At 39.1% G+C, this 23,686-nt stretch overlaps 1 protein-coding gene across 8 annotated transcripts in view; it reads right to left on the reverse strand.

The window, feature by feature from the left end:
* Positions 1 to 22,060, reverse strand: part of HERC1 (HECT and RLD domain containing E3 ubiquitin protein ligase family member 1) — an 88,088-nt gene extending 66,028 nt beyond the window's left edge. For 7 of the 8 annotated variants that reach the window (XM_030281880.4, XM_030281883.4, XM_030281886.4 and 4 more), the window contains exons 1-5: positions 18,114 to 18,302; positions 4,259 to 5,214; positions 2,941 to 3,036; positions 2,452 to 2,646; positions 488 to 799 (exon numbers count right to left, since the gene is read on the reverse strand). In XM_030281880.4, the coding sequence (XP_030137740.1) occupies positions 488 to 799; positions 2,452 to 2,646; positions 2,941 to 3,036; positions 4,259 to 5,188 (1,533 nt within the window). In that variant the 5' untranslated portion in view covers positions 5,189 to 5,214; positions 18,114 to 18,302. Of the gene's footprint in view, positions 1 to 487; positions 800 to 2,451; positions 2,647 to 2,940; positions 3,037 to 4,258; positions 5,215 to 18,113; positions 18,303 to 21,906 lie in introns of those variants that run through there. The other variant, XM_072933930.1, reaches the window with a different exon arrangement.
* Between the last annotated feature and the right edge of the window lie 1,626 nt (positions 22,061 to 23,686).

Genomic DNA, 23,686 nt, shown 5'->3' on the forward strand with positions numbered 1-23,686 from the left:
CTTGTTCATTCACATGGATCAAGTACATATATAATCTTTGCAATCTTTTCTGTTTATTTGATATGGGGAAATAAGTACACAAAAAGTTTACATGTAAAACTACTAATGATTTATCAAGCAGCTTTAGCATCATGATATCCTAGTCTTAGAGGAGAAAAAAGCAGTATCAGCAAATGTTTAAGACACTAAACAAACTACATGCAAAAGCCTTGATGTTGCAACTAGCAAAATTGAAACTGCAATTCAGTGAAAGCCCCTGAACAAGTTTGACTCAAGACTATGAGAAGCTTTCCTGACAATGCCACTGCCCAAATCACAGGTCTCCAGGCAACCATAAACTCTAGTGTTATGTTGAAAGCAGACCCTGCCTCAAAGAGAAATCTTGAAAGAAGACAGAACTTTTTCTCAGAATTTTATCTATTTCAAACTTTACGCAACATCCCAGCTGAAGAGAACAAAAACACATGCTCCACTATACAAAACATACCTTCCCTTGCAGGGGACCCTGAATAAGCTTGGGATATTTCTGAGTTGAACTATTTCCATGTCCCAGTTTTCCATAGTCACCATCACCCCAGCTGAAGACTTCCCCTTCTGTTGTAAATGCTAAAGTGTGACCATCAGATCCTTTCGAAGACGACACCTTTTTAATAGACCTGTGAGGCTCAAAAGTCAATTTTTTCAATGTGGACTGATTGTTGGAGTCTCCCAGTCCCAGTCTCCCATAGCTGCCTTTTCCACAGGCTCTAACAGAACCATCCGTAGAAATGACAAATGTACAATACTGTCCAGCTTCAATCTACAAAGAGAAAAAAGGATGTAATAGAGAAATACAAAGATTAGCTAAATCCAGAATTTATATATAGTTCCAGAAGTCTGTATTTTTAAACAGAATTTAAAGTGTCTTCATATAAGATGAAGTAAAAACTAAACATAACACGATGTTAAAATAATTTGGATTTCAGCAAGCAGTAAAACTAAGATTCTTGGGAAATATGTTACTATTCAATCTGTTTTCATAATAGCTTAACGTATATAAACAGTGATTATTTTACTTAAAGCTCTTCTACAGATTGTAGAAATTGTGCTGCATTCAGATCTCTGAAACTCATGGATGGAAATCTTAATGTTTTCAAAGCAAAAATTACAAAGTAAAGCTTGATAAAACACTGTAGATTTTGCTTCATTTTAACCAGTACCAAGTGGTAACATCCCAAAAATATACCAAATGCTAAAAATCCACTCACTTGAGACTATAAACTTTAATCACGTGAATATCAAAGAAATAAGATCAAAAGCTTTTAAGAAAATAAGAACTTGCCCCTATTGGGAAGTCAGTACTCTGCTGAGGAATGACCCAACAGCAAACGGACTAACAGAAATCATTCCCTATAGGAATCTTAACACAGCAGAAGTGCAGAACAGGTTCCATCTGACGCATAAAGGCACACCATAAACCAGCCCCAAACAGGTGGCGACAGTTACTTAATGGGAATGAATGTCTTCATACAGATAATCCTACAACAATCATCAAGTGGAAGGCTAAGAGGAAAAATCACATAAATTTGTTGCTAATCCCTTCATTCAGATCATGCATTCCATTCTTGTGTATTAGTCTTTCAGATGTTTTGAAAGTTTCCTGAATGCATAAACTTGCTTTATGATGTCCAGTCCTGCAACTGATTGAAATAAATCATCAGTGACGTCCATAGAATACAATTCCAGAAAATGCACCTGAATTGTCCAGTGACCAGAAAGTGCTTTTACTTAAGTCAGCACTACAAAGCCAATATAGTACCAGAAAAGCAAATTATTATAATCTGGTTCATGCATCAATGGAAGTGCTCAGCTGCAACGGCAGAATCTGTGACTGAGAGCAGAAAGAGCATGTAGACTGATTTTCAGAAAGCTAATTAAGGTTGCTGTGTCAGCAGCTTAGTCCAGTTTGGAGCTTTAAAGTCGACAATCTTGGGTATGAAAACCACCAATGGAAAAGAACATGGAGTTGTTAAGACACCTTTTAACCAACAATTAAAAAAACCAAACAAAACAAAAACTAAAACAAACCAACCAACCAAAAAAAAACCAAAAAACCTGACCAAAAAACAAACAAAACAAAACAAACCCACCAAAAAAAAAAAAAAAACCCTACAGGCAACTACACTTGTCTCCAGAGAGCAAGTCAGGTAATTCAGTCATTCTTGTTACATGGATATTTATCTGTGCACTGTCACTAAAAACAAACCAGAATGTTTTCCCCAGGCATCAATAAAAGTAGTGAGGTATTCTCAGTAAAATAACCTGTGCAACCAGTTCTGAGCATCACTCATTACAATTTGCTTCTGAGTGTACAATTTGACACTCAGAAATAAAGTACTATTTTTCAATTTCATACTGTGACTATGAAGCTGCTGAATGTTACATAATGTACCACTAACAGATGTCACTCACCGTCTGTGCATCAGAAAAGCTTGAAGCTAGCTTAGGTTGAAGTATTTTCTCTTGAGTTCCTTCTACCAGCTGGTGACTGCTGTTACTGCCCCACACATACACCTCACAGGTCTCTGACACAATGGGAGCATCGCCTGTTTGAATGCTGTCTGGGCTGGCACATGTCCTTGAATAGTCTGAGGCCATTCGACAAACCTGTTCAAAACAGAGATTTATTACACAGTAGCATTTTATATTTCTTCCTATACAGTCACAGTGTTTAATGCAGCTTTAATTGCCTCTCAACAAAGTAACTGTCTAAAATACAAATCACCACGACCGTATCAACAGCTTGCCCAAATGACTTTGTCCCACTACATCTCAGTTTTTCAACCTTTTTTGCACCTCTTCGACCCCAGAATAACTAACTACACCCACATGTGCATACCAATCACATGTGTGAGAAGGACGTAAACGACAGTAACTTAAAAGTTTTTTTCCAAGACATACCTCTTCAAATAAACACAGAGCTGCCTCATACAGAGAGCATAAACCATCAGATGTTCTGGTTGGCTCCCTCCATTGACTTCGATCAGCAGATGATCCCTACAATGTTTAAATGTTATTATTAGGAGAAATATGCCACCAATAAAGCAATAGTCCACCTAAACAAAATACATTAGGGATCTGTTCTTACCGCTAAACAAAAACTAATGGCCCTTCCTATATAAGCGTAACTACACTACCTCTCTCCTGAGCTGTGATACCTGCATACACTTCAGGAAAACAAAACTAGCACTAGAGTGCTAGTCCAGCATTCTTACTGATTCAGTTTTGTGAAGTATCTGGGTTCAGAGTTAATTTCTCCCAATACTATTTTGTAATGAAATGCATATTATTTGTGTCTAAAGTGATAATTATTTTTAAAAATTACTAATCATAATTTTTTGTTTACATATCTTTCATATTTTGGTCTCTAATTGTATATATAGCCTAAACCTAACAGTAAATAAAGCTGCCCATCACAATATTTATTCCAATTCAGATACTGTTACTGCCATACTCCTCTTATGGACCCCATTCATCAAAATATTTTTTAGATCTTTTTTAGGATTTTTTTTTAGATTTTAAAGTTTATGTTTATTAACAAGAAGTACAAGCCTGAAAGAAAAATATGAACACTTGAGGGAAAAAGTCATTCCCTGTTTTAGTCTGAGCACCGTGAGGCAGAAGCTTGACACAGCTTCCAACTGTGTACTGTGCAAAAATTTCATACCTTGAAAAGCAATATTCATCTAGCACCAGCAGTGAGCACTCAATACACAAAGCAGTGTGCTACACTTCCAATTTAGCTAATTTTCTATCACATTAATTTTTGAGCATCATCAAAAACTACTGAACATCCTGAAGATGTATAAGCAGAGGCCTAGGTGAATGGGGGAGCAGGAATATGTAATAAAAGTAACTAACAGGAAACAAGGTGTATTGCAGAACTTTGAATTTTCTAACTTTTTCTGCTATGAACTTAAATGTATAAGTCCAAGTGGATCAAGTATGTCCTCAATGCCTTCCCTGAAGTTAGAGCTAACACCAAAACGACAACAGAGACTGTTTTGCTGTTTCATCTTTACCTATGAGCAAACAGGTGGGCAGGGAGAGAAAGAGGTGATGGGTAACAAAGAAAATACAGGGGGGAGGGGCGGTTGGAATCACAAAAAAAGCCCCCATTCTAACACATTCAGCAAATTGGCATTTGGGGTGGAAAAACTACTCAGTTAAGAACGCAACTACATTGCAATACAGAAAAACCAAAGCTGGTAATACCTACCAGAGATCGTCGCATCTGGGTCAATATACTCATAAAGCAATCAAAGCTGATCATCCCTTCTGGACTTTGCAGTAGCTTGGTTTTCTCCATGGTGTTTACTACAGCTGAAGCACCTAAAGCCATTTCTATCCATTCAAGAAGGTATCTCAAAGCACCTCGTTGGGCAGCCAAACCAAGAAGCAACTCAGAAGCTAATCTACGACCTAGAGTATCTGCCCCAGAGTTTGGAATAGTTACTCCTTTAAGAAAAGTTGTTACTTGTGACAAACAGTCCAAACCCATGGGTGGAATCTTGCTTTCATTTGCTAGAGATAAAGGAGGTAAAGAGCTCACAACTTCTATTGCAGTATAGATAACATCATTGCAGAGACTGAGGCCAGGTCCTGCCACAGGCATCATCCAGCTTTGTCTCAACAGTGCAAATAACAAGCTCAATCCAGTCCGAACTCCCATTTCTATGAGTGCATCTGTGCTTGACCTCGGGCGTTCACTGACAGAGTGCACATCTGTGGATCCAGAACTGCTTTCTGGTGAATGCTGTTGCTGTTTCACCTTACCCTTATCATGGTATTTATTAGAAAGTGCATAGAAGACACGCTGCAGCACAAGGAGACGCTTTCGAAGAGCTCCAGCAAATGGAGAGTCTGAGCACACCATCTTTGCCAGTGCCAGCTGGCTGCTAAGAAGGGCATCCAAGTAGTGGTCCTGTTCATCACTAGATAGAGATTCCCGCTCAAAATCTGGTAACTGAGGTCCCTTGAGGCACAGAACCTGCTGGGGCAATGGCACTACTTCTTTATTGCTAACTAACTTAGCATACAAGACAGAAACTCCTTCCCTTGTTGCAATGGATTCACTGTCTTCTGTGATCCATGAGCTGTTTAAGTGTTCGAGCCACTTCAGCTTCACAGGTGGGACCATAGCTGCCATGCTGGTTTACTTCTTTGCCATTAGTCCTGAAGATGAGAAAAACTGTCAATAGGTATGCAATATTATCTACAGATCTTATTACTTACAGCAGGACAAACCCAAATAATCCTTTCAGAAGGTAAGCAGCAGAAGGTTAACTACCAAGAATTACCGGTTTCACCGTTTGACCTATATGCATGTGCAACTTAGTTAACATGATGTAAGAATTTGTGTAAGTCAGTCTGCATTTACTAAATCCATATGCACAAAAATTCACATAAAACAAACTTAATTCTGCTAAATGACATTAACAGCATTTAACAGATAAGGCAATTTAAGATTTAGATGTCAAGACCCACAAAGGTGCAGGGCTCTTAAGTCTATCTCAGCACTATGATGATTTATGTCTGCAGGATCATCCATGTAATGGTATGATATTTTTCTCTTTTATCTGACTAAAGGATCACTATTCCAAAAACATACACTGTGTTAGAAAAATTTCTCACATACAAGAACACAGACTGATCACCAATAGTTGAGTCCAGGGTTCTTCCAAGGCTATGTCTGAGAAAATTTTTAAGAATTAATAAATTAAAAGAACATTCTAATCCTAAAGAGACACTTGCGTTACTAATTTTAATGCTGGTACCATTTAGAACTCCAGTTCTTCAAAAGGATTCTTGATGTCAACTCATAAGTTTTGCCAAGGTAGTTTATAGCTTAATATGCAAAGAGGCTTCCTCCAAAGTGAGTGTTTTCAAACTGCTCCTTTTAAAAGAATTTTCTTTAAAGTAATGCTTTACCTCCTATTGTACAAAACAGATGTGTTTAACTCCTGTTTTATAATCATTAACCATGGGTTACATAGGTTCTGAACGATTACTTTCTGTTCTTTGACCCTGTAAGTCCTAATACATTACAATGTCACCAAAAAGTACTATAATTTCCTGAAGGAGCGTGTCCTTTCGTAGTGTAAGCCCTATTTGATCTAATTTCAAAATAAACTCCTGGGAGTGGAGGGAGTCTCTGCCATGCAGTGCAAGTCAGTGTTGCTGCCACGTTGTGCTCCTAGGACAAGAGGTAACAGGCAGTGCAATTTGGTCCTCATTTTATCTTGACATTTCACGCATAGAAAACATAAATTAAAACCATAAACCACTGTACCATAAAGTACAGTTATTCTGCTAATACATCTGCCAAAAAAGCATACTGTGTGCTATTAAGCACCTGTGTTTATTTCAGCCAAATTTTCCCTACAACAGATTAATACCTTCAAAAAAGCTTTAGATGAACCCCAGTGAGCTGTACCCTAACAACTGCTGTTGCACTACAGCAGCCCCTTACCCAGGTCTATCCCACAGAAACTGGAGCCACAGCTGTTAAGTACCATTCAGTGCAGGGAGCATTCCTTGCATTTCATGCAAGACATACCTTCTGTCTACTCACACCACAAAACCTCCCAGCAGCTCAGCCTCGAAGTGACACAGACAGGCACTACTACACCCAGGACCCTGTTGACTAAAAAAGGGCAACACTATCTCATTTGCCAGAAAGTATTTGCTAACTACCATTGGATCCTAAGTGAAATTATAAGGCAAATTAATAAAAACATCCTAACTCTGGTCTTACGTGAAGTCTGTGCCTTATCAAGATGTAAAACATGGGGATGTAGCTCCATTAAGAAGTTCCCAAACAGACTCATTCATGGGCTTTATGCTTGCACCAGCTACTCTTCTTTCAGAAACTTCAAAATGTGCTAAAGTACCTCAAAGGTGCAAATACTGCTGCTCTTCCTGAAAACTGATATATTTTTTTCCCTCCTGCCCTTATATGCATCTCTAAAAATAGAGACTGAAGCTTGAAGCTGAGCCCTTAGCAGTGCCCTACTCTCCTTCTGCAGCTTTCAGAAGAAATTATTGGTCCACCTTGAAAATAACATTCAGTTTCATGTGACAGGCACAAGGCTTTAACCAGACACTGCTGATAATCCTGGAAATGCTCTCTGAATACAAATGTAAATGATTCCTGTCTCTGCATGTAACAGCTACAGATCACTAAAGTTACGCAGAAACCAGGTAACAGTTATACAGGGTATAGGTAGGATTTATTTCTTCCAGCTCATTGCCACAAATACAGGGTTTATAATTGCTCCAGAGCCTAGACATGGTCATCTCAGTTCTTTTTAGGGCAGACAAAAAGAAAATACATTTGGCTTTGAAAACTCAAGTGAATGCTCACTGCTCTTTCACTGTATTTGACCACTGCAGGGTCAGGTGAACATGTGGAAGGTACCAAGTGTGCATGATGGGCCAGTCCCAAAGGGTGCAGTCCCACACACTTTCTGAGCATGTTGATCAATAGCCAAGCACAAAGGGAGAAGCCAGAAACATGTGACAAGTGGAGAAAAGTATTTTTCTTTCATCATCATAAACCTATAGCAATCTAAATGTATAGCAACAGCTTTATAAAACTATTTCAACACTGGAACACTTAAAACACTTCAAACTAAAGTACCCAGAACCTTCTGGGATTTATATTAAATAAACAAACAAATCGTCCAGCTCATCTGCCCTTATTCCTTTCTCCTCCTGCTCCTTAGAGGAAAAAAAAAAAAAAAAAAAAAGTGAACTGCAACACAACTCATATCTTTTAGAACCACAGCTCCCGTTGAGGAAATCACCATTTTTGGGCAGTAAATTTTTGCATATATTTCACTGCTGCTTATTGGTAAATCAACTAAAGTAGGACTTAAAAGTCATAGCTGAACAAGTATTTCAACAGTGTTACCAAATGTAACACGTATTTCAAAAGCTTAACCCAGGGAAAAAATGCATACATTAAACCCTAAAAGCCAAGTTCTACGTACCCGCGATGAAGCATTTTTCTTTCAGAACAGCAGTGGCAGCAACTTGAGCTGCCGGGGAAGACATGTAAAGGAAGGTAACTAAGCCTGCCTTCAGAGCTTGTTCACCCTGAGAACCACAGCCAGTGCTGCAACAGAACTCAAGGAAAGGCTCAGGTTCATCAAATCCTCTATTGGAATAAGTGCACTAGCACAGGGAGAGCTTTTGTCACCCATCGCTGCACTGGGCACCAGTTGCTGTTTGCTCCTCTTACATCAGATGAAAGGGAATGTGAGGAAAAGAAATTTAAAATAAAACCCGTGAAAACATGAGGAATATAATCAGGGAAGGCTTTTGCCTGAGCTAAGAGGAGAATAGAACATTTAAATTATGGAAGAAAATATTCTTAAGAGAGCTGTCTTTTAATGTTATAAGAAACACGGAAACTACCTGCAGCAGAGACAAAGGTTCTTTTTCCTTTTATCAGTCCATTGCTTTAAATGCACCCAAAGGTGAACCTGTAACTTCCAAAGCTGAATCCCACTGCAGACTGAATGTGTATCCCCTGATTCTGTCTCTTCAAGCTAAAAAGTCAAAACCAGGTACTTCTGGTCTGTTCATGGCTTTCCCCATCACATAAGAAGCCACACCACATAGCCAAACTACCACTCGAATTCTAAGATCAGAATCAAGTCTCCACATCTTACAATAACTAGTAAACATAGACAGGAGGTAACAGGATGCATTTCAAATTCAAAGAAATCAACTTCCAAGCAGCCCTAATGATTGTGAAACCATAATAATTCAATGATTGGCATGCATTTCCACACAGCCAAGAATTCAAAAAGAAAGCTGATGACAAATTTCATTACCCCTTTATCTATTTATTTCTCTTCATCTATTTAGTTAGATTATGATTTTAAAGAAGTTTTGGATTAGATGTGTTTGCTGCACTTAAGGAAAAAAGAAACTCAAAACCAAGAGCCTGCAAATGTTTGTCAGCAAGACAGAGCTAACACTAATAATAATTGATACACTTAAGATCTTCCCTCTTGAGTAAAAATAGGGAAAAAGAGGAAAGTTGTCATATTTTAGGGAAAGCATAGTCTTCAGTGGCCTAGCCAATAATTTTAAAGACTTTAAAATATGTTGTGTTATTAAAGAGTTTGTTTTTTCTTAAATAGGAATGAGTTCAGCCTGAAAGCACCAGCTAATTTATACACGTCACTTAAGATATTAATTTTTGTGGTCTAAGCTTGCCTACAATAACTAATAAATTACATGTATTAAAAGTGTGAATGGCCTATTGCAAGTCATTATTAAATGCAACAGACAATTGGGCATATTAAAATTAAAATTAAGTTTATAGCAATAATGAAATAGCCAATTCTTTCACTGAGAAAAACGGCATTTTATTTTAGGAAAAAGAACTATTCCCCTATCTCAAACAAGAATAAAGTAAGAGACCGGAGATGCATCTAACTACATTTACAAGTTATTTCCACAAAACAGAAATAAATTATGAGGAGATAAACTATGAATGCTGTTCCTTCTTTCTCTCTGCCACCACAGCAATTCAATCACAGACACAGAAAGAGGAATTTGATCTTGTCATTAATCCCAGCTTGCTTATTTCATATATACAATACCAAGTCACTGACTGCATGGATGACTAACACCTTAATGTACAACTGACCAGGAGATACAGTGAAATAGGTATTCCACTACAAGTGTTTCAGTATTTTTTATACATACATGCATATATATTTTTATATATATTTTGGTATTTATATTAGATACTAAAAATATCTGTTTCATGTATATCTGTCTGAAACACAAGTAATCTTTCTGCAACAACTATTTCTTTTCAAAGGGGAATAATTCTTCCAAAGCATTTCAGTTAACATCAAACTAAAATTGATGTTGTGAAATTGATGATTAGAAAATTCTGTATAATTTTTTTTTGCATACATAAGATAAAATGGGACTGAGAAGTAACAGTAAATTTTCCAGCCACTTACCACCATCTCCTAAATTAGCTATGGAAAGAGATTTTTCTAGAAAGGGAATAAAGGAAACACTAAAGACGTCTCATAAATCCACTTGGTTGGCTCAGACATGAAGACTATCAAACCTCTAAGAACGAATTTTTTTTTAGATTTTTACTACAGCTGCAGGAAACCAAGAAGCTTTCAGGTCTTGTCACTCTGAGGTAAGTGGGACAGCTTTGATCACCTTCAAATGCAAGAATAAGAACTCATGAGGAGGGATAAAACATTACTAAAGAAGTTAGGATGGGAAATTCTCAACTTCAACACAGTCAAAGGAGTGCGGACTTTGAAAACTGCCCCAAATACTCCTATATTCCAAGGGAAGGGGGAAATGAGACTAGTTTATAAAGGACTTCAGCATGGGGTAGAAGGTTAAAGTCTGTAAAGCTACAAAGTTCCTGTTTCCGAGTCCAGCAGGAACGACATGTCTTGGACAGAACATACACAATTCCCCGAAGGAATTTCCATAGTCTTCCCTTTCCATGTCAGCTCAGAAATTAAGGGAGATACTTGTATGTCACCCAAGAATCACCTCCATGCAGCCAACAAATTTATCCTAATATAAGTAAACAGGAAGCTCCTTTCTAGGGTTTAGATTTTTAAAAATGCTTAGAATTTTAAAAAGCTCCTCAGAAGCTGCTGTGTGTACATCTGAGAGAAAGATTGCTGGGACAATTTAAAGAAAACTGGAGATTAGGCAGAAGCTGTACAGTGCAGCTACATCACAATGTAGCTCCTTTTGAGGAGATCAGGAAAATCAGGAACAGCTCAAGGCAATTCCAGAGAAGTAACACTGAATTCCTGCAGGAACATATGTAAGTTCGAAAGTCGTGACAAGAAAAAATTGAAAAGTTTATGTTTTGTTTTAAAGAAAGTTGCAGAAAAGATCCTTAAAAATCAGAATTATTATCTTGCTGATTTAATTAGAGAATGTAAGAGCACAGTCTCCCCACAAACCATGCTTTGCTCTTTTATTCCTTAGCACACACACTCAACTTATCAACAGACAGAACCATCAAAACATGTGGAAGGGAAGAGCTGATCTTAGGGCCTATTTTTACTTTTTTCCCCAAAACACCATCTCCAACAGATTGGCTCTATCTCATTGCCAAATGCAGGTAATCACTGGTATTCCAGCAAGAATAATCGAAGTCCATTGACAAGGAGGAAGAAGGTGCAACTGCTTCTCAGGCTGTGAAAAGGAAAATATGAACAGTCAGCTCTGAAATGTAGGTAAATCTTGAAGCACAGTGATTTCCCATTGCTTGTACAAACATGAATCTTCCGGCTTAATTGTTATTTTACAGTTTTGTACTTTCCTCCCTGTACAAGGTCCAAAGAAGTAAACACTGTAATATAGGGATAAAAAGCAAAATTCATCTCACATAAAGTGTTGTCAAATAAACACATTAAACAAGGGGAATGTATTTTAAACTAGTGTTTAAGGTAGGCAGAACTACTCACAGTCCATGGAGATTTTCAAACATATAAATTGCATAAAATTATATACAGTATCTTCAATTAGTATGAAGAAAATACATTTTCTTAAATCAGTGACACTAGCACACATACTGAAGACATAACAAGGATGGAATTTGACAAAGCTACATACTCCTGTGTTTTTCTTTAACTTAACCTGACTACAGCAGAAATCAAGCACACACAAAAACAACTATTCTGACAGAAGCCAAGTGCTCAGGCTCTCAGAACTTCTAGAAAAGTAGCTGAAAGCTCTGTTTTCTGCAAAGCTCTTGAAAACCTGCACCTATAAAGCTGTAAATATTCTATGTCATAAAAATCAAAAGTTTTCTCAAAGGAAAAATAAACCTCACAAGCATTTACTCTCTCTCCCTCTCTCTGCAATCAGCAATTTCAGCAACCTTTGTCAGACACTGACTACATTTATTTTATGGGAACCTAATTACAAAAGCTTGTAACACAAGAAGTCTGTCTATACAGTCAAATCACAGGCAGGAAGCACCAAAATTAAATACAATGGTCTGGTTGTGAAACTGAATTCTGTCCACTGCTTGCCTGCAATGTACCACACACATAAACAGAGCTCTTCACTGTGCATTCATTGACAATGAACTCCCTGGAGTCTGCAACAGTTACATTTATTATTTTCAACCTGAGAGACTCTCAGAGCACCTCCTGTGCTCAAGGTCCCTTCAGCCTGATGTCACCTGGGTAGCTTCTAAAAAGGAGTAGAAAATTTAATATTTAAACAGATAGCAGCCAGATCACACTACAGCTCTTGATGCTGCTACAAGTAGTTAAAATTTTATTTGCAATGGTGAGAAATTAAGTTCTGTGATGGGTCAGAAAAATCAAGCATTTTGTGGCTCACGCAAAACTCAGGAAAGATTTCGCAATCGGAATACTCAGATAATTCTATGAGCTCATTAAGAATATAATTCAATTAATTCACACAAGTGACACTGACTACTAAAGAACTTATTCTGGGATGTTATTTTAGATAATTTTTGATAAAGTAGAAGTTCTGAGTTCATTGCCAATCACAGCTCTGGAAAAGCTAATTTGCTTAAAATTTGACAGAAAACCTAATATAATATGTTTCTATTTACTGCCTCAATGTGATGACAGTATTACAGCTGCATTATAGAGGAGGAATCGCTTCAAAGTTGCAACATTTCAGTTTCTTAGCATTAAGCACTTAAAACTCTTTTAAATTATTTTTTAATTCAAATACATGTAACATTCTCACCAGTAAACCAAAGTCTTTAGTCTGTATCCAAGACTCCTAAATAATTATCTCAATATTCTGTCAAATTCCTAAACTGTACTACTCCAAAGCTGAATGAAATTCAAGATATGGCTGTACATTTATTTTGTGCAACAGAAGGCCTGTTCTCTGGTTTTGCCAAGTTCCACTCTTAACAGTTCCTGATGTTCTATAAAATGACAGATTACCTTAAGTTTTTATCATTCCAGTCTTTCATACTTCTTACAAAGAAGCATGAAGCCCCAGTAAGAATCTTGCTGCCAGCTGGTGGAGTGCAGCAGTTTTTGCAATTCTTATTAGAATTTTACAATCTGAAAGTGCAACTAAACCGAAGTGATTTGCTTCCCTTTTTTTATAAACAAGGGACTGTATGTACAGGATTTAGCAGCAGGTATCAAGAGCTCCAAACAACATTTACAGCCTTCTACTTGAAAGGTCATTTAGAAACCAAGAATATATAGAAGTAATTAAAACCCTGTCTTGTCACATGCTAAAAATACAAAACATACAGAAATGTAAAACCCACAAGACAGTTCATATGGCTTAAGGCAAGGGGACACTATGACAGTTGAAACCAACAGGACACAATGTTGCCTAGAAGAGTTATCTGTTCAATATTTCATTAGTGCCAAAAAGCACTGTAGGTCACTATACAAGGCAGGAATCTTCAAATGGACTTTTTGGCCTGTCCATGTAGTCTACGCACACTATCACTGAGAGACACAAGGTGAATGGAATCCATCCAAAACAGTCATGGGAAAGAAAAAGATAAATTAGAAAATGCTTGCACTGCAGAGAAATTACCACAAATTCACAACGAATTGAAAGCAAAAAATGTCCTTAGAAGCAGCGAAAAAAATAAAAAAGGCAGCAGTGCTAGTAAGAGGAGATGGACTGTAAAACAGCACAGAAAAAATGAGTTATCTCCTACAAATCTGGAATAGGAAGCAAAGAACAAAAGGAACTAATCCAGAAAAAGCAAGCAAGAACAGCAGCTACAGCAGATTGCCCTTCACTACTGAAACATTACAGAGAAATACACACCAACATTAATTCACGCGAACATCTGCCTCCATTGAGCACAAGGGCCACTATCCTTGTACTAGCCTCCTGCTCAGCATATGAAAATTAAATAAATGACATCATCATTCAGAATAAGATTAATTATGCAAACAACTATCAACTTTTCTTTCCAAATACTGAATTCCACCCAACCTTATATATGTTAAGTAAGCCATAGTAAGTTTCTACTTGATATTCTTCCAGTTTTAGTCTTCCCACATGATTTTAGGTTCCTGTGGGATTATTTATTTATTCATTATCAGGTATAGTATTGAAACTAATATAACCCTGTGCTTTCAGCTGGTCACAACTGGTTACTCCAAAAATCTTTTTGGAGACCAGTTAAAGGAAGACAAAGTTATTTTTAAGTTAATATGAAATTAAAAGCTATTTGCCCTTTTGCCCTTAGGGTTTAAAAAGAAAGTGATACAAAACCCTAATCATGGCTTCTCAATGTAAACCCCTGGGGGCTGTACAAAATCTACCCATGCAGAGAATAAAAATTATCATTATTGCTCAGCAGATAAACTTAGAAAAATCAATTTAATCCATTACTTCTTCAGATGCTTTAAGGTTGCTTAAACTGAAAATGCACTCCACATACACAATCATCAAAAGCAGTTAGTGAAGAGGAGCTGAGAAGCAGAAATTCCCCATGCATCAAAACATCCCAACAATTCAAGCAAAGAAATGTGCCTGATCTTGCATTGGAAAAGGGACAAAAACTATGGTGAAGTTTTAGCACTACCACTCTCCCCAAAACGTACACAATCACTTGTACTTCTACTGTGTAGTGCAGTTACAGTATTTTCAACCACCACAACACATAGGAACAAACATTTTCTTGCAAAAACTACAGAAGTTTTAAAGATGTATTTACTAGAAATCATTACTTAAAATTAAAAAGTCAGCAACAGACAGGAGAGTGTACACACAGCCAAAATTCAAACACATTCAACTTTCAAGTTAGCTGTATGTAAGCAGAAAGGTGGACTGCAGCCTTTAGACATATATATATATATATATAGGGGGCATATAAGAGCAATGGAGAGATACCTGTTATCAGGGCCTGTGGTGAAGGACAACAGGAAATGGTTTTAATATGAATATGGGTATGTTTACATTGGATATAAAGAAGAAATGTCTCAATGAGGGTGGTGAGACTGGAGCAGGTTGCCCAGCTAAGTTGTGGATGCCCCTTTGTGTTAACACTTCCTGTTAACATTTGCATTTCTTGACTCAGAGAACTCCTACTATAACTAATTGAAAAAGAAACCTCTGTTGTGTAAATTCATGCATTTGTAAGGAAATGTTTTGAGGATGAAGTTTCAGTACTATCTAGTCCTGAAAGCAAATGAAAAAAATATTACTAGTAAGGAGGATTCAAACTGCAGGCTCTTCTTTAAGCAGCAAATTAATTCCAACTTCCAGCAGAGAAGATGATTGCTTGAGCCACCTGAACATTCTCCCAAATAGCTTGGTGACATCAGGTCAATCACAACAGGCCAGGGAATATACTTGGCCAGTTCCAAGGTCACAGTTACATCTGCTGTTGATGGGCAAATCCTGTAGCCACTGGGCTCCAAACTGGCTTTGTTTTCTTTTTTTTCATATTAAGAATTTACAAGGGTTACTCTGAATTACTCTAATGCATGGCAAGCAGCTGCAGCACACGAGCATTTATTTCAAGCAGCCCTGTGACAGCAGAGCTTCAATTTCTGAGGGCTACTTCAGATGTTTTTAAAGAACTAACACCTACTAGATTTGAATGCTCCACTTGACTGTCGGTCACTAAAAGGGAGACAGACAAAAAGAAACCCTGGCAGCAGTTTCAAAGTTTGAGTACTTCTGAGAGCCAATCACGGCATAAACAACCAGCACAGTACTCACCATTCACTACCACGACTTTGACAGCAGGAAGCCAAAGCAGCCATAGAGAACTGCATCTTACTTTTAACTAAAACACACCAGTGCAAGATAAAAAAAATCTCTCGAGTTACATGAACAGAGGAAGATTAAGTATCTGTACAGGATCTAAGACTGTTGCTTTGAAAGGCTACCAACTTCCTAATGACCTACAACCAGAAATCAAATGCCTACTCCACCAAGTCTACCTAAAATACATATAATTTCTGTCTCCATTACTTATTTTTAAAAGGGAAGCGGATCTCCACACTATGAGTACTACAAGAACAGTAACACTAAAAACAGAAAGAAAAATTGGAATATCACATGTGTCTTAACGTCTTAAGCAAAAGTACTTAAACATACATAACTTTTCTACTCAAACACAAATATTATTGCTAATTTCACATGCATCTTTCCCCATCTTTAAAATAGTCCTACTCCAGTCATTACTGATAATTTAAAATATGCAGAGCACCCCTGTACTGTCTCCTTTGAAAAATAAAGTTTATGGCTACCTAAGATTGGTAAACTAAAGGCAAAACCCAACAAAGATCTTTAGTCAAGTCACATAAGCTGTTTCCTAATCCATTTCCTACTATCCATTTAATTCAGTTCTGAAACAGCACAACAGTTTCACTGCTAAACTATTTTTCAATTCACAGATTAAGTGAATAAAAAAATACTGTGTTATATTCTTACTATGCCAAGCAATCTCTCAGCAAAAATAAGTTAAAGACTTGACATCCCTATGCTTAATTAACAACTAGACAAACACCTCCTTTACACAGTATCCAAAAAAAATTTCAAGACTCCCACTTCCCCTTACATACTTCCAATCCTAAAAACTAGTTTAGTCTTACCATTCAAAGAACAAAAAAACCATACATGACATATTTAAGGAAGAACACAGGATCAGAGACGTCACTACAGGTTTGCACTAGAGACAAAAAGATGTTTCGTCTTAAAACACAACCACTGTGATACAGCCACCTAACAAATTCCTCACAGGTGCAAGGATACAGGAGACTGGCAATGCCATTCTGTCCTGTAGTACAACACTGTACAGCTTTTAATCTTTCACACAAAAAAAATAGATTCCTCTCAGAACGGGGAAGCAGTAGTAGACTGACCAGGTATACAGTTTACCTTTCCAGATTAAATACCTATTATATTTTTCCCCAAAACTATGTGAGACTTAACCCTGAGATCAAAGTCCTCCACAGTCCCACATCCCAATGGAGCAGATGTGGTATATATGGGGTCTCTAACAAGGAGTATATTAAATTTGGCACATGTAAACTGAGGTTTTATTATGAAATACCAGCATAGAACACTCTGCTAAACTACAAATCTGATCAACCTCAATAGACAATATACATGTGTACATATACAGATATACACAGGATATGTACACAAGTATATAGAACACATGGTTCCAGCTACAGGAAATTACACCACTCATGAGGAAACAATTAGCTTAGATATGTGGCAACCAAAATTAAAATGTTTCAACTGCACTAAACCTCTCCTATATACTGTGAAAGGGAGAGGGCATAACAATAGGATTCTACCCTTTAAAAAACATGAAAAGCAGCTTGTGTAGAGCAACAGCTCAATAAAATTAAGCATATGCAATTAAAAAAAAAAAAAAACAAAACACAAGACAACAACAAAACACCTGCTAGGACTTCACTTCAAAATACAAAATAAATAATCTCTTAGTAAAATAATGCTTCAGTATTGCAAGCAAGGGCCAACAAATATGCCATGGGAAGACGGTGCAATTCAGATGACAGGTCTGGAGATACAAGGAATACCTACCTACAGTCATGCACACAGCTGATGAAGGCAAACATGACAAATTTCAGACTGAATTTTGTGACACCTGCCGTGTCCACCTGACATGCACGGAGCCAAAGATGCATTTAACATTCAGAAGAAAACGTGCGGCCACACTACAACCGCATTCATGACGTTCATGGGGAAAAATCACAGGCTCCGAGGACCTCAGCCGAAGCACAATGCCGAATTCGTACAGTTTATACCGCTTTGAAAAGGTACAAAAAGCCCCCACGAAGGGAGAAGAGCTGCCGGAGGACGCCCTTCCTTCTCCCACCCTCAGCAACAGGGCAGTGACACCTGACCGGCCCCACCTGCCTCCCCTTTTCCTCACAGCCGCCTGCACCTTCCCCCGCTCCCGGACGCCCGCGGCTGCAGCAGTGGCCCTGCGGTGTTGTCGGGCGGGGAGGGCGCGGGGAGAGCCATCCCGGCCCTAGGCTGGTCCAGGCCTCCCGCTCCTACCCGCGCTCCTCAGCCCCACGCGGCCGCGCGCTCACCAGGCAGCGGGGGGGGAGGCGGCGGCGCTCGGCCCGGGAGCCCCGCGGGACGGGCGAGGCGCGGAGAGCGGAGCACGGAGATCCCGCCGGGAGCCGCGTCCTCCTGGCCCGGATTGTCACAGGGAAAACATGACGCGGGCAGGGAGCCGCCGATCTCGCGGGGCTACCGCGCGGCTCTCGCGAGAGCGCCGGCGCTCCCCGCCCCCGCCCGCCCTGCCTCCCGTGCGCGGGCGCGCGCGGCTCGCCGCCGAGGCCGGAGCGGCGGCAGAACCTGCGCTGGGTGCGGCTCGTTCCGGCAAAATGGGAGCGCTGCGGGCACAAGGAATGGAGACAGTGCCCAGACAGTGGGGTTCATTGGTCTTCTGCAAGCGTGAGGAAGAGCAGACAGATGCTTTTGCATACAAACGACCAAAGAAATAGGTCAGGGAAACAAAGCACCTAATTTACGGCGGGATGCTGATGGAATTGATGTATGGGACAGTCAGTGAAAAGAAGAGAAATGGATGCCATGTGGAGTGACAAAAAGTGCACAACGAATCACACTAGTGGTCAAGCAGGAGTATATTAAAGCATTTGCTTAAACAAAATGTGTTGCGGTTTTGCTTTGAATCCATGTTTGCTCCCTGTTCTCCCTAATCCCCTTTCTTCCCCAGTTGCTAAATTTCCCAAGCCCTTCCCTAACTTTCTGCCTTCCAAGTTGTCAATCCTCCCTATCCCTACCCATTTCTCCAGAGGGTTCTGTGTCTGTCTTGCCCTCGACACCCCCATTTGTTACTTTGCATTATTCCCCCCACCCCCATTTTCCCTGATAGGCTCATAAGCTATTTCCCCACCTTATACTCCTCTCTTACCATATCCTCATTGGTTCACTTTCCTTACTCCTGAGCTGCTCTATAAAAACTTCTGTTCACTGTCCCCCCTCCCCCCCCCCCATCTTGTCTGGGAGCCCAGGAATAAATCCATCTTGTTCCACCCCAAGCCCCGTGCCATCGCTGTCTGTCCCTGCTGTGTCCCTGCCAATAACTGGGAATTGCAGAGCTTGCATGGGAACAGTCGCGCCCCTGCCGCAGCCACCCCGCGCAGCGTGTGCTGCAACAAAAATGAACAACATGACAACAAATAGTAAAACTGTCACCGAGGAAGGAATGAAATTCTAAGCCTCAAGAAAGATAAAGGATACAGTGAACACTGTCACAGGCTTAGATGGTGGCAGCAACAACGGCACACCAAGATGAGCAAGGCCACAGCGGCAAGAAACAACATAATGAGAAATCTCAGTTACACCCACATGAATTGGTAAAGTCCATACAATATTAGGGATATCATGACTGAATCAGTAGACATTCATAGACTAAGTAAATGGGAAAACTGACAAGAAGCGAGAGGAAAACTGTGCAAGAAGGGACTGCATATGTTTCAGTACATCAGCCCACAATACAATACAATGGAAGCTTACAAAAATTTGTGATGTGAAATAGGTGAACACGGGATAATTGTTTATGCTCTTCCAGTGGAAGAGTTGGAAGATAACAGAGGAACTAGTAGATTAAAAATCCATAACAAGGAAAATAATGTCTATTTCTTCATTGACATATAATTAAGCTGTAGAACACCTTGATGCAGGACAAAATGTAGGAGAAGTTTACCTGGACTCGAAAAGAGACTGGAAAAATACAGGAAAGAAAAAAATCCATCAGTTTACCAAAGACATCTCCGGTTGAAAAATGCCCCGGCCCACAGAAAACCCTACAATATTTGGTGACACTTTCCTCTGTGCTTGCTTCTGCCTTTCCTTCCCAAGGCATGGGTTGATGCCTGGCTCAGACACAGTGCCAGTGGACCAGAGATCCCACCCTTATCTTCTTGTCCTATAGCCTATGTTTCCTGGATCTCTCTTCATTAGCCTTAATGCTTTATTCTGAGTTATGAAGTGTTAGGGGAGGTCCCTAACGGTAGAACTCAGCTCCCTGGAGGGACTGTTGCATTTCATTACACAAGTTCCAACCAAAATTGGACTAAATGTCACTGACCACTTTGGAGACACATCCCAGGTATTGATGGCTTTTCATTCTGCTCCCTAAAAGGCAACTCAGGGATGCACATGGTTTTGCATCAGAATAAAACTTGAATACCTTGCTTTGAAAAGTCTGACTCAACCAAGCCAAAAGTCACAGACTAAGAAAAAAAGTCTCTGTTAGCAATTTACCCATGTAATATCAGCTCAAGAGGATAATGGTCAAGACAACCCATTTTTGTTCAATAAATTCTAAGATTCTTTTTTTGTTTTGTACCTCTAACTACACCAGCTAATCTTTTATCTAAAATCATAGTCAAACTCTGCTGTGAATGAGCAGCTACTTTGTAGATGAGACCACCTATGCTAACAAATACCATCAAAATTGGGGTAAACTATAAAAACATTTTAAAGCATTCCTTATATATTTCAAATATGTCAGCTAAAGAATGCTGTATAAGAAATAAACTTTTAAAAAATCAACAGATACACGAAAACACATTCAGTGCAGACATGTCCAGCAGATCTGCCATTCCACCGAAGAGAAAGATGAATAAACAGACACACTCAGCAGTATGTACTCTTCTCCATGTTCATATACCCCATGCCCACACACATTAGTCACAACATGAAGACAAAACCTTATCATTAACTGCAGCTTTTATGGCTTGCAGGCTCCACCTACAGCTAAGCATTGTATAACTCTCAAGGAATTTCTTAGGTTCGCAAATGTCTACTGCTTTTAAGTTACATACACTTAAATATTAAGTTCACAAAACCGCAAGGTTTTCTGTTTTGTTTGTCAAGTCTTTACCCAGCCCATCAATCACTCTGCAATACTGAGAGTCAAGGGCTCTCCCTTTGCCATTTGCCTGGATGCAGGTAGTAGGGCTGGATGCAGGTGCAGGGGCTGTTTCCAGAGGCTCACTTATCTCAGAACTTAAGTTACACTGGAGGACCATTGCTATTGCAATGCCATGAATAGCTATTGCTATGACTAGCATCTTTGTGAATTCTCACATGAAGCTTGTTTACTATATAGCAACTGTTAATATTTGATATTAACTACAATCTTTGATAATCAAGTGACTTCCACGGTTTCCCTTCCAGAGCTAGACCCCCAATGCCTGAGCTACTGTCTGCATCTACAGCCAGCTGACTCAGAAGCTTCCAAACTGGAATAAAACCCAGCATGGCAAGTAATGCAAGATGAGGTCTATTCCATCACTCTGTACTAAGCAGGCAAGTATTGTCAGAATTACTGAGAACCCAAACAAAGCAAACAGCATTCTAGCCTACAGTAGCTCCAGTAGGTCTGAAAATAAGAACATAAATAAGGGGAACAAGTCTACATTTGCTCTGACACTACCAATGGTTGTCACCACAATACAGCCACCTCATCTGAGAGTCAATTATCATTAAATGAAAACATCGCACTTGCATCCTTTGGAAATTGCAGAGTCTCCTGAAACTCACTTGGGTACCCTGAGGACATACCAGAGGAAAGATGAGCCCTCCAGCCACCTGCAGCTATATATTAACAGGGTGAACGTAACAAAAAAAGTTGAGAAGAGTTTTTTAGCACACCCCTAGACATAGGCCAGGAATACCTGAATCACAGCTTTTCAATACGTAACATTCTTCATCCTCTCCCACTCCTTCACAGCAAGCATAACCAGAAGTATTCAAAACTACAAATCTCAAGAGTTCAGCCCCTAATGTCCCTGAGTGCAGGACATTCATCCTCCATTTCTATTTCCAAAATAGTTTCCATCTTACCTTCAAAGCACAGAGGGAGGCCAAGAGAAAGCCCATATAACTGATTATGAAGGTTTCAAGGGAAAGAAGGCTGTAGATAGTACCTCTGTTATCTCCATGCTCTCACCTCTTCTTTAAAACAGAAATAATCATTTGTGATGTAGACCTCCCAAGTCCCACCTACAATTTTCCTCCTTCCCAGCTTCACTTGGAGTAAGGCAGATTTCTTCCAGCATTTAGCTCTACAAGACCTGTTTTATATCAATGATTCCCTATTACTTTGCATAAGTTACTGCATTATTTATTAGTTTAAAATGTACTGTTACATAATCCCATCAAATGTACTTTTAATATTAAGCAATGAAGAGAAAGGTATAATGACAGAACAATGCACAATTTAACATCTATTTAAGCATTTTTGTAACTGTTAGTAATTATCCTTTACTTTTTTAGTAACCACATTTAACTCTTCATTCTCTTCTGATCCAAATATTTCACCAGGACTATAAGCAATTCCACTCTCACAATTTTTGTAAGATCTTTTTTTATAATGCAGTGCCTAGGACAGGACCAGCATGATGCTGTGCTATTTATCTAGGGCTTATTCTTAACTACTTTTCCACAATGCAGGATAATTTTGGATCATTACAGAAAATGGGAATTTATATATTAAATATCTCAATTTAACTGTGTTTTGATTTTACTGACTTCTCTTTTTCCAGCAGACTTTGCTAACATTGGCATGCCTTGCTGTTGTCATGGCAATGAAAGGAGTCTGCATGGTTTGGGATGTGACTCAGAAAAAAATTTATACAGAAATGGGCCAACAATTACAACAAAGGACACTGAATGTTTCTGTGCCACCAGTTAATAAATGGTCAACGGGGAAAAAAAAAAAAAAAAAAAAAAAGATCCCAAATCTGAACAAATGATACTGAACAAAACTTGATTGGATCGAAGACACCAAATCATTACTGGTGACCCTCTCTTGCATTTAGGTCTCTGTGTAAACCCCCAAGAGTAATTAAAATCACAGTGATCTGCCTGGGCAGTTACTTAACCATAACAGAACCCAGATTTGCCCAAAGAAGCTATGTCCTCAGTGTTCAGAAATATGAGGAGTCTTGTATTGTGGACTGATCCCAATAAAAACAGTCTCAAAGCCATCATCTCTGTGAGGGCTCATTCAAAGGCAAGGCTCTTCTCATGGCTCATAATTTATATGAGGCAAAAGGGAGGCAAGTTTGCCAATTAAAGGAGGAGGAAAGGAGTTTGTGGCAGTCACTGAGGAGGTGTGGACAGAGCAGTTGCAAGCACTAAAAAGCATGACTAAAGACAACCTACACCAATCTATGAAGTACATGGAAAAATATTTTTAGCTAGGCTAAAAGTCCCGTTCACCTATGTCTTCTATATGTTAATCGTGACAACACTGGCTCTTTTCCTGTGGATTCAAGATATGTGAGGGGAGCTGTTATTAGATCATTTACCTGGGCAGGGATGCCAAATGTGAAGGCACTGAAATACATGCATCTGTGTCAGTCCTGAATTTCATCTTCTGACTCATGTTCTGGAGTGACAGTTCCCCTGCCTAGCACTCCCTCTTCATATCAAGCTGAGCCATACTAAGTGATATTTATTAGAAAGCAATCTAAAGCCACAGCCACAAGGCCAGCTGGCTCTTACCACAGTACAAATCATTAGTGCCACATAATCAGCAGTTTCAGAGCTCAGGATTGTAGGTAGCCATATCACTTCTCCTGTTGGACTCAGCTGTGAAATGCAGGGTAGGAAACAGTCT

This window comes from Taeniopygia guttata, chromosome 10 (genome assembly GCF_048771995.1).
Source record: "Taeniopygia guttata chromosome 10, bTaeGut7.mat, whole genome shotgun sequence".
Classification (NCBI taxonomy): domain Eukaryota; kingdom Metazoa; phylum Chordata; class Aves; order Passeriformes; family Estrildidae; genus Taeniopygia; species Taeniopygia guttata.